Raw genomic sequence first — 12,501 nt, 5'->3', positions numbered from 1 at the left:
TATGGATGAAAATGCTCTTTGCAGTCTTAATGTTTTGGTGGATTTAACTAACTGCAGATCATGTCACCATGAATAAATGTTCAGTGAGGCACCACATGTACAGTATATACTGCAATGCTACAATCCATTCACATTGGGAAGACTTGGCCATGATGCCCCAGTAATAATTAAGATACTTCCAGTATTCTTGGCTTTCAGATTCATTCATTAGTGTTTTCAAAGAGCAGCTGCTGCCCATGCAATCTTACTTCCAACAGAAACTTAGACATTCAGAAGCAAATAGAGGAAAGATCTTTGGAAAATAAAATGAACTAAATGGATAGTCTTACCTTTCTCACAAGTGTTTAAAACATCCGAGTGTCCTGAATTTTCAGTACCTTCTCCAGCAACAACAGACTGTGTTATGACTGCAGTCATATTCTCATCTGATCCAGAAGTAATCCTGTTCAGCTCATCTTTAGCATTTTCACATGTTACTTGCTGTAATGATCCCTCACTGTTTTGTACATCAGATATTAAGGACTGTCTTTCAATATCATTATGTGATAAATTAACAACATCAGGCCAGGATCGACTTCCCTGAGAGGAACATTGCGACAGTGAAGCTGCTGGTGTAGATGTGGATGGTGAATAAAACGAAAGTGATGTTTCGCTGGATGCGAATGGAGATTGAAGTGAAGGTTCCTGTGGGGTTGGAAAATTCAGGGCAAAACCCAGTTTATTCTAAATCATGCATATTATCTGCATTATAAAAGGTATTTAATCTATGACCATATGTATTCCTGCAATATCATATCATAATTCTCAAAAAATTTCACATAAACTAAAGTTGGGCGAAAGTTTGGTCAATAAGTTACTACCAAACAGGGTGGAAGGGAAGGATGATTCAGGACAGTAGGTGAAATTTTCTCCTTTGACTGAATGTCTGGAATGTTTTTCATCTAGTGGAACCACAGAAATGAAATCTTAAAATCTTAGTCGAAGACAATAATGTCCAGTTTATAATAGTGCACCTACAGTACACACTCAAGTCTAGGAGTGGAACTCGAATCACTAAGATAGCACTGCTGAGTTTCCTTTCAACTTTGCTCTATTAATGCTGTGATTATCTATTCATTATAAGACAGCTTTACCATTAACATCATATGCCAGTTCAGTACATTTATGATTTTTTTTCTGGTTTACATTAACATGTTTGTTCTCTTCTTGCAAGGTATGGTGTTGCTGCTGCAGGAAGGGTTTTTTCCAAAGAAAGAGCTGCTTTCATTTCTTTCAGTGAATAGTTATCCTATATCCTAATGGTTTTGTTCTTTATGGCTTTTCTACCATGTTGTAGACATTATCATTTCATCTAACCTCATGGTTAGCTCTAGATATTCCTCCACTTCTAAACTGCATTCAAGCTTTGTATAAAAAGCTCATGTAGTGAAACACATATCTTTCAATATTTGCAAAATGCTGTCATCAAGAATATGGCTAATTTCATAAGTACAGTATTACACATATGTGCACAAACACACAACTTGGAGCAGGAGTAGGCCACTCTATTCCTTAGGTCTGTTCCACTTACCCACCTGCAATCTAAACTCTGAATCCCATCTACCAAGGGTACACTTTCACCCTCTTATCTGGAACCTGTCTACCTCTGCCTAAGATAACTCAAAGACTATCTACCTCAAAGTAGATAAGAAGCAAAGTTTAAAAGATCATAATCCTCAGAAATAAAAGAAAATCTGCCTTAAGAGGGGGGAGGGGGGAGGGGGGACTCTTATTGATTGAACCCTGGTTCTTGATTGGCTTCCAAGAGGAAAAATCCTCACCCTTTCCTTCTTGTCAAGGCCCATCAGGATCTTGGGTACCAGCCTAACCTGTCCAATATTTCCCCATAAGTCAATTTGCTTGTTCCAGGTATGAGTCTAGTAAACCCTCTCTTTCCTTGCATAAGGAGACCAATATTATACTTTTCTTGCATTCCTGTATCAGATGTTAGAAAAAGGATGTGTCTGACATGTGAAGTATTGCATTACTACCAGGTTTAAATGGCCTACTTCTATTTCACTTCTTTAGTGCCCTTCATTGTTGTCGTGGTGTCCACTGTAATATTCCCTTGTTCCTCAGAAACGTCCTTTGCACTCACCTTCTTAGCTTCTCATCTCTAAAGCTGAAATTTAAGCCTGCATAATCTCTCACTCAGAGCCTTTTCTATGACCCTTGATGTCAGAGTATTAACTTTCTCAATCTGTCAGTTTTATAACCAAATATCACTAAATACCACAATATCACCAAATCATGAAATCTTGATGACCTGGTTTTAACTTTACATTTTATAACTTTGATTAAGCTATAACTGGGCCAAAAGAAAATTTGTTGCACTGTGATGGCAGATCAATGTAAATCTAAAAGCTTGGGCATGTTCTTCATGAGAATGGCTGAATAAATTTTCCTTCACTAAAATACAGAAGTTTTACATGTTCAAATTGAAAAATAGCAGCAAAATACTTTAGGACTTCAGATAGGCTGGACAAATAGTGACAACCCCAATATGGACTCATTTTGATCAAAGTTGCAAGCTTGGGTGTGACAATGCTGTGGCTAGTAGAATCACTACCTCACAGTACCAGAGAAGCAGGTTACAATCCTGACTTTGGGCACTGCCTGTGTGGAATTTCCATACTTTCACTGTGATTCATCCAGGTGCTCCTGGTTCCTCCCATGTCCCGAGGAGGCGTGGGTTAGGAGATTAACTGGTGACTTTGAAATGTCCCCAGAGTGTCGGAGAGTTGTAGAATATGGATGATATTGTTGGGAACGTTAGAAGAATAAATTGGGATTGATCTACGTGGGTGCTCAATGATTAGCACATACTCGAAGGGATGAAGGGCCTGTTTGTGCGCTTTATCGCTCCGTTCTGCCCAAATCTAAGCAGGAGAAATTCATCTGGGTACTAAAACCGTCATATAGGACTTTCTTCATCTGGACGTAAATTGACACTCACATGATGTACTTGTAGTTGCGATGCCTGTGATGGGGAAGGTGGCTCTGTCGTAGCTTCTCCATCTTCCTGCTCACTCTCACTCCAACATTCTGCTACAAGGAGGAATTCATTTTTTCCAGTCAGCTAGGCTTATAGAACATCAGAAAACAGATAATAAAACATAATGGGAACTTCAGTGATTGTTGTTGTTACCGAAAAGAGCATATACCTTCAGTTTTTGTTTCCGAGGCTGGTAGGACATACTCAATGGCAGCTAATCCCATTTTATTAATCCATCTGAAAGAATAATGAGAATTGTGAGCATCTTCAATGCAACAAAATACTGTCAAGTAGCAATGAATTTACCAACTTACCTCCTAATTGTAAATTTGCTATCAATGAAATAGGTGCATTATTCTCTTTCAAATCTTTAAAAGTCTAGTCAAAAACTTTTGGCATTGTGCCCAGATCTCAGCAATAACAATATCAAACTGTTTGTATGATCAACATACAGTGTGCACCAGGGTTTCTCAACTGGGGTTCTGTGAGAGATGATTAAAAAAAATAAACATTGTTGTTTGAATGCGTGATGTGCAATGCCAGCACTTGCAGTGACCAAGCAGACCTGTTAGCACCCTTGTTAGAAGTCTCTCTGCCCAGTGTGGCAGTCCACAATGGGGCCGTGTTTATTTGGTGAGCACTGTATTGCACAGAGGGGAGGACAGTAGGAATGTGAGGAGCATGAAGTGTGTTTTATGAGCATTGAATGGACTTGCCCTGTTTTTATATTTTATTAACCCCTGTGTTTTACAGACATATCTGATGGTCCAATGTGGCAATTTTTGAATTACAATCTTTTGAGCCATTTCACTGCACTAGTGCAACAACGGATACAAAAAAAGTGTCCGTCTTTACAATGAAAACTACTTATCAATGGGCTTTACATAGACTGGTGACCCAAATTGTCCTATTCCTTTGTGCCTAGTCTGTGACAAATAACTTACGAATGTAGCAATCGCTCCAGCAAAATTGAAAAGACACTTAACTACAAATCATAGCCATATGACAGGTAAAAGTGCTGATTATTTTAAATGGCTATTGGTATCTCAAAACGAACAGAGTAAAGCTTTTGCTAATAAAGTCAGTCAATAAAAAGACCAAGGAAGCAAGTTATTTAGTAGCAGAACTTATTACCGAGAATAGAAAAAGTCACACAATTGGTGAGAACCTAATAATGCCAGCATGTAAATTTATAGTGAGTAAAATGCTAGGACAAAATTCTGTACAAGAAATTTAAAAGGTTTCATGCTCAATGATAAAGACTAATTCTTCACTTGTGAAGATCAGGAGGGAAGAAGATTCCTCAGGAGCAATGGCACAATCATTGGTGACTGTAGAGGCCAGTTTTGGAGCAGTAGGGACAGGAAACAGCTGGTGCTTGGGTAGTAGAATCATTTTCTTTTCAGCAATCACTCTTCTGGATTCCTCAAATTTCTCGGCTGTGTTGTGGATCAGTGTTCTCCAGCAGCCTCCATCAAAAGCCAGCTTCTGCCACTCATTGACCTCTATATTTGCCTGCGAGAGCTGCTGCTTAAGTTGGTCTTTGTGCCTCTTATGCAGGGCACCATGATCTCTCTTGCCCTGAGAGAGTTCTCCATAGTGAACTACTTTTGGTAACCTGGAGCTGTCCATAGCTTGGCCAGCGGAGCTGCCTGAGCAGCAAAGTGGCTTCAATGCTTGGAGGTTGAGCCTTCTCCAGGACCCCGTTGTTGGAGGCACGAACCTTCCAGCTGATAGCCATGATGGAGCGGAGGCAGCACTGATGGAAGCGCTTGAGCAAATGAGCAGGACCCAGGCTTTGGAGCAGTATAGCGATGTTGCGATGGCAGCAGACCTGTACACCTGGATTTTTGTGGACAGACACAGCTGGCGGTTCTTCCGCACATGTTTCTGGAGACACCCGAAGGCACTGCTGGCTCTTCTGAGTCGATTGTTAACGTCCCTTACCACTGTAGCATCGTTGGAGATGAAGCTGCCCAGGTGGGTGAATTTTTTAACTGTGGTGAGAGGGTGGTCGTCATTGATGATCTGTGGTGGGTGGTAATTGCCATGAGGGGTCTTTTGATGGACGATTATTGTTTTCTTCGGATGGACCATTAACCAGAAAGCTCTTGCAGCCTTGGCGAACTGTGACTGCAGCCTGTAGCGTGTCCTCTGTCCTTTGAAGATGAAGAATGGCTGCAGAAACTAGTCTACTTGGCAGAAGAGCATAGTTGTCTGCATGTAGTAGCTCAAGAATGGCTCTTGCATGGATTTTGTTCAGGCGAGAAGGTGGCTACTCTCAAACAGTACGATAAGTTAACATGTTAATGACATCTTACAGGAGGCTGAAGAGGTTTTGGGTGATAAACTGAAAAACAACAGCTTCTCTATCTACGTTAATGAGTCAACAGATTTCAATAAAAATGTCATGTTGTAGTATTTGTAAGATTTGTAAATGATGGTGAAGTTCAATAATTTTTTTTTCTGTTGCAAAGAGCTGCCAGAAACAAGCAAAGTCCAAGATGTACTTAATGCTTTGTCTCATATCTGGAAACAAAAGATTTGTCTTGGAGGAACTGTGTTGGCATCTCTACTGATGGTGCCCCATCAATAGTGGCTTCCATGAGAGGTTTGAATTCTCTTGTGAAAAATCCTGACATTGTCACAACACACTGCTTTCTTCACAGAGAAGTGGTGATGTTAAAAAACTCTTGGAGATGAAATAAAAAAAGTTCTGGATGATGCTACAAAATTGGTTAACTTTATTAAACAAAGAACAGTTCAACTGACAATTTTTTAAAAACTGTGTGAAAACCTGGACAAAGAGCACACCAATCTTCTGCTATATACAGAAATCTGGTGGCTTCGCAGAGGAAGATTTCTCGACAGGGTGTTTTGAAAGGTGAATTGCAGGAGTACTTTCAAGAAAACAGTCAGCCAGATTTTGCTGAGTCCTTTGAAGGTGAAGAATGGCTGCAGAAACTAGTCTACTTAGCAGACATTTTTCATCATACGAACCAGTTAACTAGTCTCTGTAAGGCCCGAGAGAAAATGTTTTGACTTCAAGTGACAACATTCTTGGATTTAAAAGGAAACTGAATCTTTGGAAAAATCATGTTGCAGAAGGAAATCTTGAAATGTTTCTACTGCTGCTTGGGCTTGATGTGAGGAAGGATCAGAAAGTCTGAAGTCTTATTGAAAACCTCCTGGAGGAACTGCAGGACAAAATTGAACAGTATTTTACCTTCCTTTCAACACAAGTGTATGGCTGGGTGAGGGACCCTTTCTCTAAATCTCCTGCTCAGCCTGAGAACTTGACTTTGAAAGAAGAGGAAGAACTTTGTGAGCTGCAGTCTGATCATGCACACAATTTGAGATTTACTGATCTTCCCCCGGACAAGTATTGGATTTCTGTGAAGGAGTATCCTGACATTCATAGGAAAGCAATGAACATTTTGCTGCAGTTTTCAACTTCTTACATGTATGAACAAATTTTTTCTTGTTTAACAAGCATCAAGAGCAAGGATAGAGATCGTCTCATTTCAGTTGAAGGTGAAATCCGTGTGTGCTTATCTCACATTCGGCCCAGAATTGAGCATTTGTGCAGCAAAAAACAAGCACAGGTTTCACATGCTAGGATGATATTTGAGCCTGATCATGTCACTTAGTAAGAAAATGTTTTTCAAAGCCTTGTATAAAATTGTGTCTTAGGCTATATTTTTATTCATATTGCTTTGGCTTCTGGTTTTTAGAAACTTTACTACTTAACATTGTCAATACATTTTCATGTTGTAAGTCGCATGAAGTAAAATCAGTTTACAGCCTTTATTTAAATTAAATCTACTGAGCCTACCTTTAGAAAAATACAATCCCATTTTGCCTTAAGCCAGTTATTTAAAAGAAATTTATTATATTTGCCTCATGAATCATTAAAATTTATGAAAAGGAACAAAGAGATTAATTTTAAGAAAGGTAAACTAAGCTTAACTACCTGTTTTTTTCAAGAAAGGTTGGCTAAAAATTTATTCTCTACTCAAAAGAGCATTGACAATTATTTTTGTATTATTATATCCACAACTTACTGATCACGCTATCATACCAGAAGCTGTAGATTTAATCATTTTTGTGCAGGGGTCCCTGAGACCTGAAACTTATTTCAAGGGTTCCTCCAGGGCAAAAAGGTTGAGAAAGGCTGGTGTATTCTCTTAGAACGCTCTATTGGACACTGAGTATAGACTAAAGGACACTTCTAATGCATCTTAATTTGGATTAACATTTTAAAATTTGCTTGCCAGAAACATTCTATGTTTCCATGGCATTAACTGGGAGTCCAACTGAGTGATCCCTGCAGGGAAATGAATGTGTTTGAACATCAGGTAAAGACAAGACTAGAGTTTTCGGTTTCATTCCCAATATCAGCAGGTACTGGTGTTGTGATGTAAGTCGTGCCTAATTATTGTGATGTCTAAGGACTCTTCTGGACCCTTATTTATTTGGCATTGCTTTGAGGACCTCAACAGCTTCTTTGGCTTTTTCGTTTCCATCAGTAGGTTGTGTAGTATAATTCAGCTGGCAAATGGTAGTGAAGATCAAGGAAGTAAATCTACGAAAACCACGACTATAAGTGCAACAGGAAAAACTTCTGAACAACTACCGTATGCTCATTCTGCCTTTAATCTTACAGAATTATTGCTTTTGCTTGAAAGTAAGATTTCAGCATCATGCACTTCAATCAAGCAACTCCCATTTCACCACCAACCATCAATATTTTGTGAGTGAGTAATTTTTCCCTAAAAATTTCTGTAAAGCCATTTTTCTATTTTTATATTACTTCATCAACAAGTTTTCTTGCTCCTAGTAATCATGGAAATTGGCACAGAGACAAAACTGTGGGATAGACAACAGCCAGCCAAACAAATTGGGTGTCTATGAAGGAGTGGTCCATTCACTGAAATACTAGCACCAATGAGTTGGACAGTAACAAGTTGTACCATTGGGAAAGCTTGCATCAGAAGGGAGTTAAAACTACGGCCCCGTGGGAAGTGTAAACCATGTCACTGCAAGAGCAGGTGGTTCTATCTTTTGTTTTGTTTTATCTAACACATTTCTTGTTAAGACCCAAGCTGCCACAGGGAACAGATTTTTTAAAAAAGGACTTTCATGTAACTATCTATTTAAAGAGATACTTCTGAAGAGAATACTAGAAGAAACTTTTGTCTAAGAGACGATCCTGTCACCTCTAACTTTTATTTTTCTATTATTTACTTTTCATCCTTTTTTTTAATAAAATCTGTCATAACAAACTCACTTTTTTATTGAATTCTATTCTCCTTATTTATTGGTTTCTCAAAAAAAGCATTCATACACAGTATGTAATTTTGAATAAGCAGAGTAATTGTAAGTTTAACTCTGCACTATACATCTTATTAAAATGTTCTGCACAATCTCTTCTCTTCAAATTCTCACTAGTGATGAAATTACGTTTAATTTCGTAGCCAACTCCTCTGATTTATTCTTTTATACAATCTCATTGCCTTGAAAATCTATGCACTTCTCAATCTTCACTCTCCCACTGAATTTTAAGATTGCAAGCTAACAATCCCTAACCACACCATACTTCTCTGTATTTTCCAACTCACCTAAATTGGGTTAGCATGCGCCTTGGACTGCTTAGAACATAGATGAAAACTGAAAGATACACTGAACCCACCATATAATAAACACACTACAGTATTGCCTCCCAACCTACGAAGTGCGTCACCACAGGCTACTCACGTGCTCATGTCTTCAGCATTCTCTGCAGCAAAGTAGAAGCTCTTGAGTTTAGAATGGCTGGCCTTTATTGCACTTGATTTCAAAAAAAAAACATAAATTATATTAAAAGGAAAAACTTTAAGTGGATAGAATTTGTCAAGTTTTACTATTATACCATGGATTGTCAAACTAACAGATTACTTCCAGTATTGGTCTTGACCTAAAAATTAACACAATCTGTAAAAACATTCTGAAATTTGTTTGTTTCAAATGAAATCAAATTGACAATTCCTAAATGTTATAGTTAAAATATCTGCATCAATGTTTATTGCATTTTTATAGGGCTCTTTATTGTCATCACATTTGGACATAAACAAGCTGATCCGGATATGCATTTTATCTTTACCCATGTAGAAATATTGTACTTGTACTTGCCTTACATGGTTTACACTTATTAATCTATTTTTCCAAAAAAATTTGGCAAAGTCTGTTCATTGAGTGTAACTCCTTTCTTCCAGCTTATTTAGGAAATTGATTTTGTATTTGGTTTGAGATAACTCATTGCCTTTGTTTCCTCCCTTGCTGTGACCTGCACCTCCATTTTGCAAAGATGTTGAGAGTATATATATGCACTGTCATTGTGCAGTTGCAGCTCAATTTGCAAGTTGTTTTCAAGTGACACTTAGTTCTGAATAAGCCCAACTCACATCACCATTGCTTTATGTTTATTGTTCCATATTTCCATGCATTCATGATTACGTTATGAAAACCTTACTAGACTCTTCACATTGAGCATAGTAATGACTAATATCACGGGGAGGAACAGCTCTTTGTGAGAAATTGAGCATTATCAGCAGAAACCCACTCGCTGTCTATTGCCTGACCAGTAACATTTATTCTTAACTGTGGCCTGGTTACAAGTAGCTCTATTTTTTTAAAATTTAGAATAATTCCACTTCCAGTTTCATTTTTAGTGTCTTGGTTTCTTTCTGTGGTGGAAAACAACATTACATTAAGTTGTGGATTGATTTTAAAGTTAGAGTGTTACATTGCATTTTAGATTATATACTTCTACCATATTAGTACAGATAGGAGAGCTGCTCCCCTGCAGCTCACGCAATTTAGGTTCAATCCCTGTCTGTGTGGAGTCTGCACGTTTTCCCTGCGATCATGTGGGTTTCATCCAGGTGCTCCAGTTTCATCATGCAGCCATTTTGTGCAGGCAAAAGATAGAATTTGTGGGAAGTTGATGAGATTCATGGGAAGAATGAAACGAGACTAGTGCTCATCTGTGTAAATGTGTTTAGAAGTGGTTAGTGTGAATTTGGTGGGCCAAAGGGACTAATTTGTAGACCATCACTTCAGTACATCTTTGACCCAGAGAATTATTTCTTCATAACTTGACTCTGTCCTTAATATCTCATCTATTCTGCTCCTACCAACGTCTCTGCAGCCTCTGACATCCTCCACAACTCTGACAGCTTCCTGGGCCTAAGAACTCATTTTCATCTTGGACATCCCAGCTCCTTAAACCTCTAAGACCCACAAGGAACCAAACAGGAATGGGCCATTGGGTTCTTCTGTTGACTCTGCTAATCAATATGATCATTCGTGACATTTTACTTCAGTGTCTGTGTAGATATTTAAAGAATCAAAGGATATGGGGTTATTGTAGGAAAGAGATGCTAAGGTAAAGAGTTAGTCATGGTTTTACTGAATATACTCGTGACTGTCTCTCCTCTCCTAGGCATTTCCGAAGACTCACCACTCTCAGAATCAAGATATTTCTTCCCGCCTTGATCATGTATGCCTAGCCCTTGTTCTAAGACCGTGATCTCTGGTTTCAGATACCATTGGTATTTCTACTTTGACAAGTTCCATGAGCATTTTCACGGTTCAAGGAAATCATCTCTGATTTTTCTAAACTAATTGTGATGAGCATCGGTCTGTTTAATCACTCTGGAAAGGACAACTCAGCAAACCCCATCTAATTAATTCTTCATATCAACTGTGAAACTTTGTGTCGCTCTCACTCTAGTAATCATGTTCTTACCTTGGTAAGAAGGCCAGGCTTGGAAAATAATCCAGATTTAGTATTACAAAGTCTCTATACAAAAGGAATATGACACCTTCATTTTAGACTTAGCTTCCATTCATTCTTCCTTGAATAGAAGCCCAGTCAGTCCTCCTCAAAACCAACCTCCTTCACCTAGCTGAACTACTTGCATTACAGCTAGTTATGACAATGCAATCAACATGGACTCTGTTCCTCACTCCAAAGATCGTGCCCAAACAGTATTTCCAGTTTTGTGTTATTATTTTTAAATCAGATTTCCAGCATCTGCATTGTTTTAGTTCTCTAGTGTGCAGTTCCAGCATTCTTTTACCCTCTATCTTTTAAGACCGTAAGATATAAGGGCAGAATTAGGCCATTTGGCCCATCCAGTCTGTTCCACCATTTCATCATGGCTGATCCAATTTTCCTCTCAGCCCCAATCTCCTGCCTTCTCACCCATATTCCTTCATGCCTGACCAATCAAGAATCTATCAACCGCTGCCTTAAATATACATTAAAAACTTGGCCTCCACAGCTGCCCGTTGCAATGAATTCCATAGATTCACCACTCTCTGGCTAAAGAAATTCTTCATCATCTGTGTTCTAAAAGAACAACCCTCTATTCTGAGGCTTTGTCCTCTGGTCCTAGACTCTCCCACTAAAGAAATATTTTCTCCACATCGGTTCTATCGAGGCCTTTCAACATTCAATAGGTTTCAATTAGATCACTCCTCATTCTTCAGAATTCTTCTTCTTTCTCCTCCTGTTTCAATTCAATTCACATTTCGTTTGGGCAGATAATTTACAATTAACAAACCTTCAGTTCCCTCTCTCAGCTGGCATCACCACTACTTATATTATTCAGTCTTTCTTGGTCTCCATAATATGTACACTCCCTTTGTTCTCTCCACCCCTTCCTTCTCTGTAACATAAAAAGAAGTTGGGTTTCTAACTCAGTGAACTGTTACTGATTTAAAATATCAGCTTCTCAGGGGTACAGGATACTGCCTCATATACAGTACTAAGTATTTCCTGTATTTTTTGTTTTCATATAAAACAGTGTGTCTTGCTTTGTAAATCTGTACACAACTTACTGTTTCTTTTTGCACTCTGTGCCTTGATCAATTTTGAACTCTGGTAAATTAATGAAGCCTTCAGCTTTCTCTGCCTGTGGAAAAGGAAAAAAGAATGGCTTGATTTCCTGAAGACAGGCATAATTATTATCTCATTTGTCAAGGCCTGTGTTTCGATTAATTAAAACTTCAAAATTAGTCAAACACAGACTCCTGACCAGAGCAAAAGTTGTGTGAATGCAAATTATACCAAACTTCTATAATGTCAGAAAACTCCCCTTCACCTCACAGTGTAACTGTTTTGTACACATCTATTTTTCACAAATACAGTAGAACAGTCAAAGTCCTTTAATTTTTGCCCATGCCATGCCTTAACAATCCAGAACACAAATACTGATATAAAGTTTTGAATTAATGCTTGTCACACAATTCTCTCCCTCCACAAAGCTCTCTGCAGAGAATTCATCCTGTCGTTTTAAACATAACTTATAGCACTTGTCTCACCCCTTCTTTATGGTTTATGAACTTAATGCTGCATTCAGATGGTAATGAGAGAACCATTTGTAGAACATGTTGAGCGTTATGCAAATATTTTAATAGAT

At 38.4% G+C, this 12,501-nt stretch overlaps 1 protein-coding gene across 9 annotated transcripts in view; it reads right to left on the bottom strand.

Moving 5' to 3' along the window:
- The window catches only part of ipcef1 (interaction protein for cytohesin exchange factors 1), a 112,429-nt gene that overhangs the window by 41,531 nt on the left and 58,397 nt on the right, over positions 1–12,501 (bottom strand). For all 9 annotated transcript variants that reach the window (XM_063056005.1, XM_063056000.1, XM_063055999.1 and 6 more), the window contains 5 exons: positions 11,921–11,994; positions 8,792–8,863; positions 3,204–3,271; positions 2,996–3,087; positions 330–684 (listed from right to left, as the gene is read on the bottom strand). In XM_063056005.1, coding sequence (XP_062912075.1) covers positions 330–684; positions 2,996–3,087; positions 3,204–3,271; positions 8,792–8,863; positions 11,921–11,994 — 661 coding nt within the window. The remainder of the gene's footprint in view (positions 1–329; positions 685–2,995; positions 3,088–3,203; positions 3,272–8,791; positions 8,864–11,920; positions 11,995–12,501) is intronic.

Source organism: Mobula hypostoma, chromosome 8 (assembly GCF_963921235.1).
Source record: "Mobula hypostoma chromosome 8, sMobHyp1.1, whole genome shotgun sequence".
In the NCBI taxonomy this organism is placed as follows: domain Eukaryota; kingdom Metazoa; phylum Chordata; class Chondrichthyes; order Myliobatiformes; family Myliobatidae; genus Mobula; species Mobula hypostoma.
This window is presented reverse-complemented; position numbering and strand designations above follow the sequence as displayed.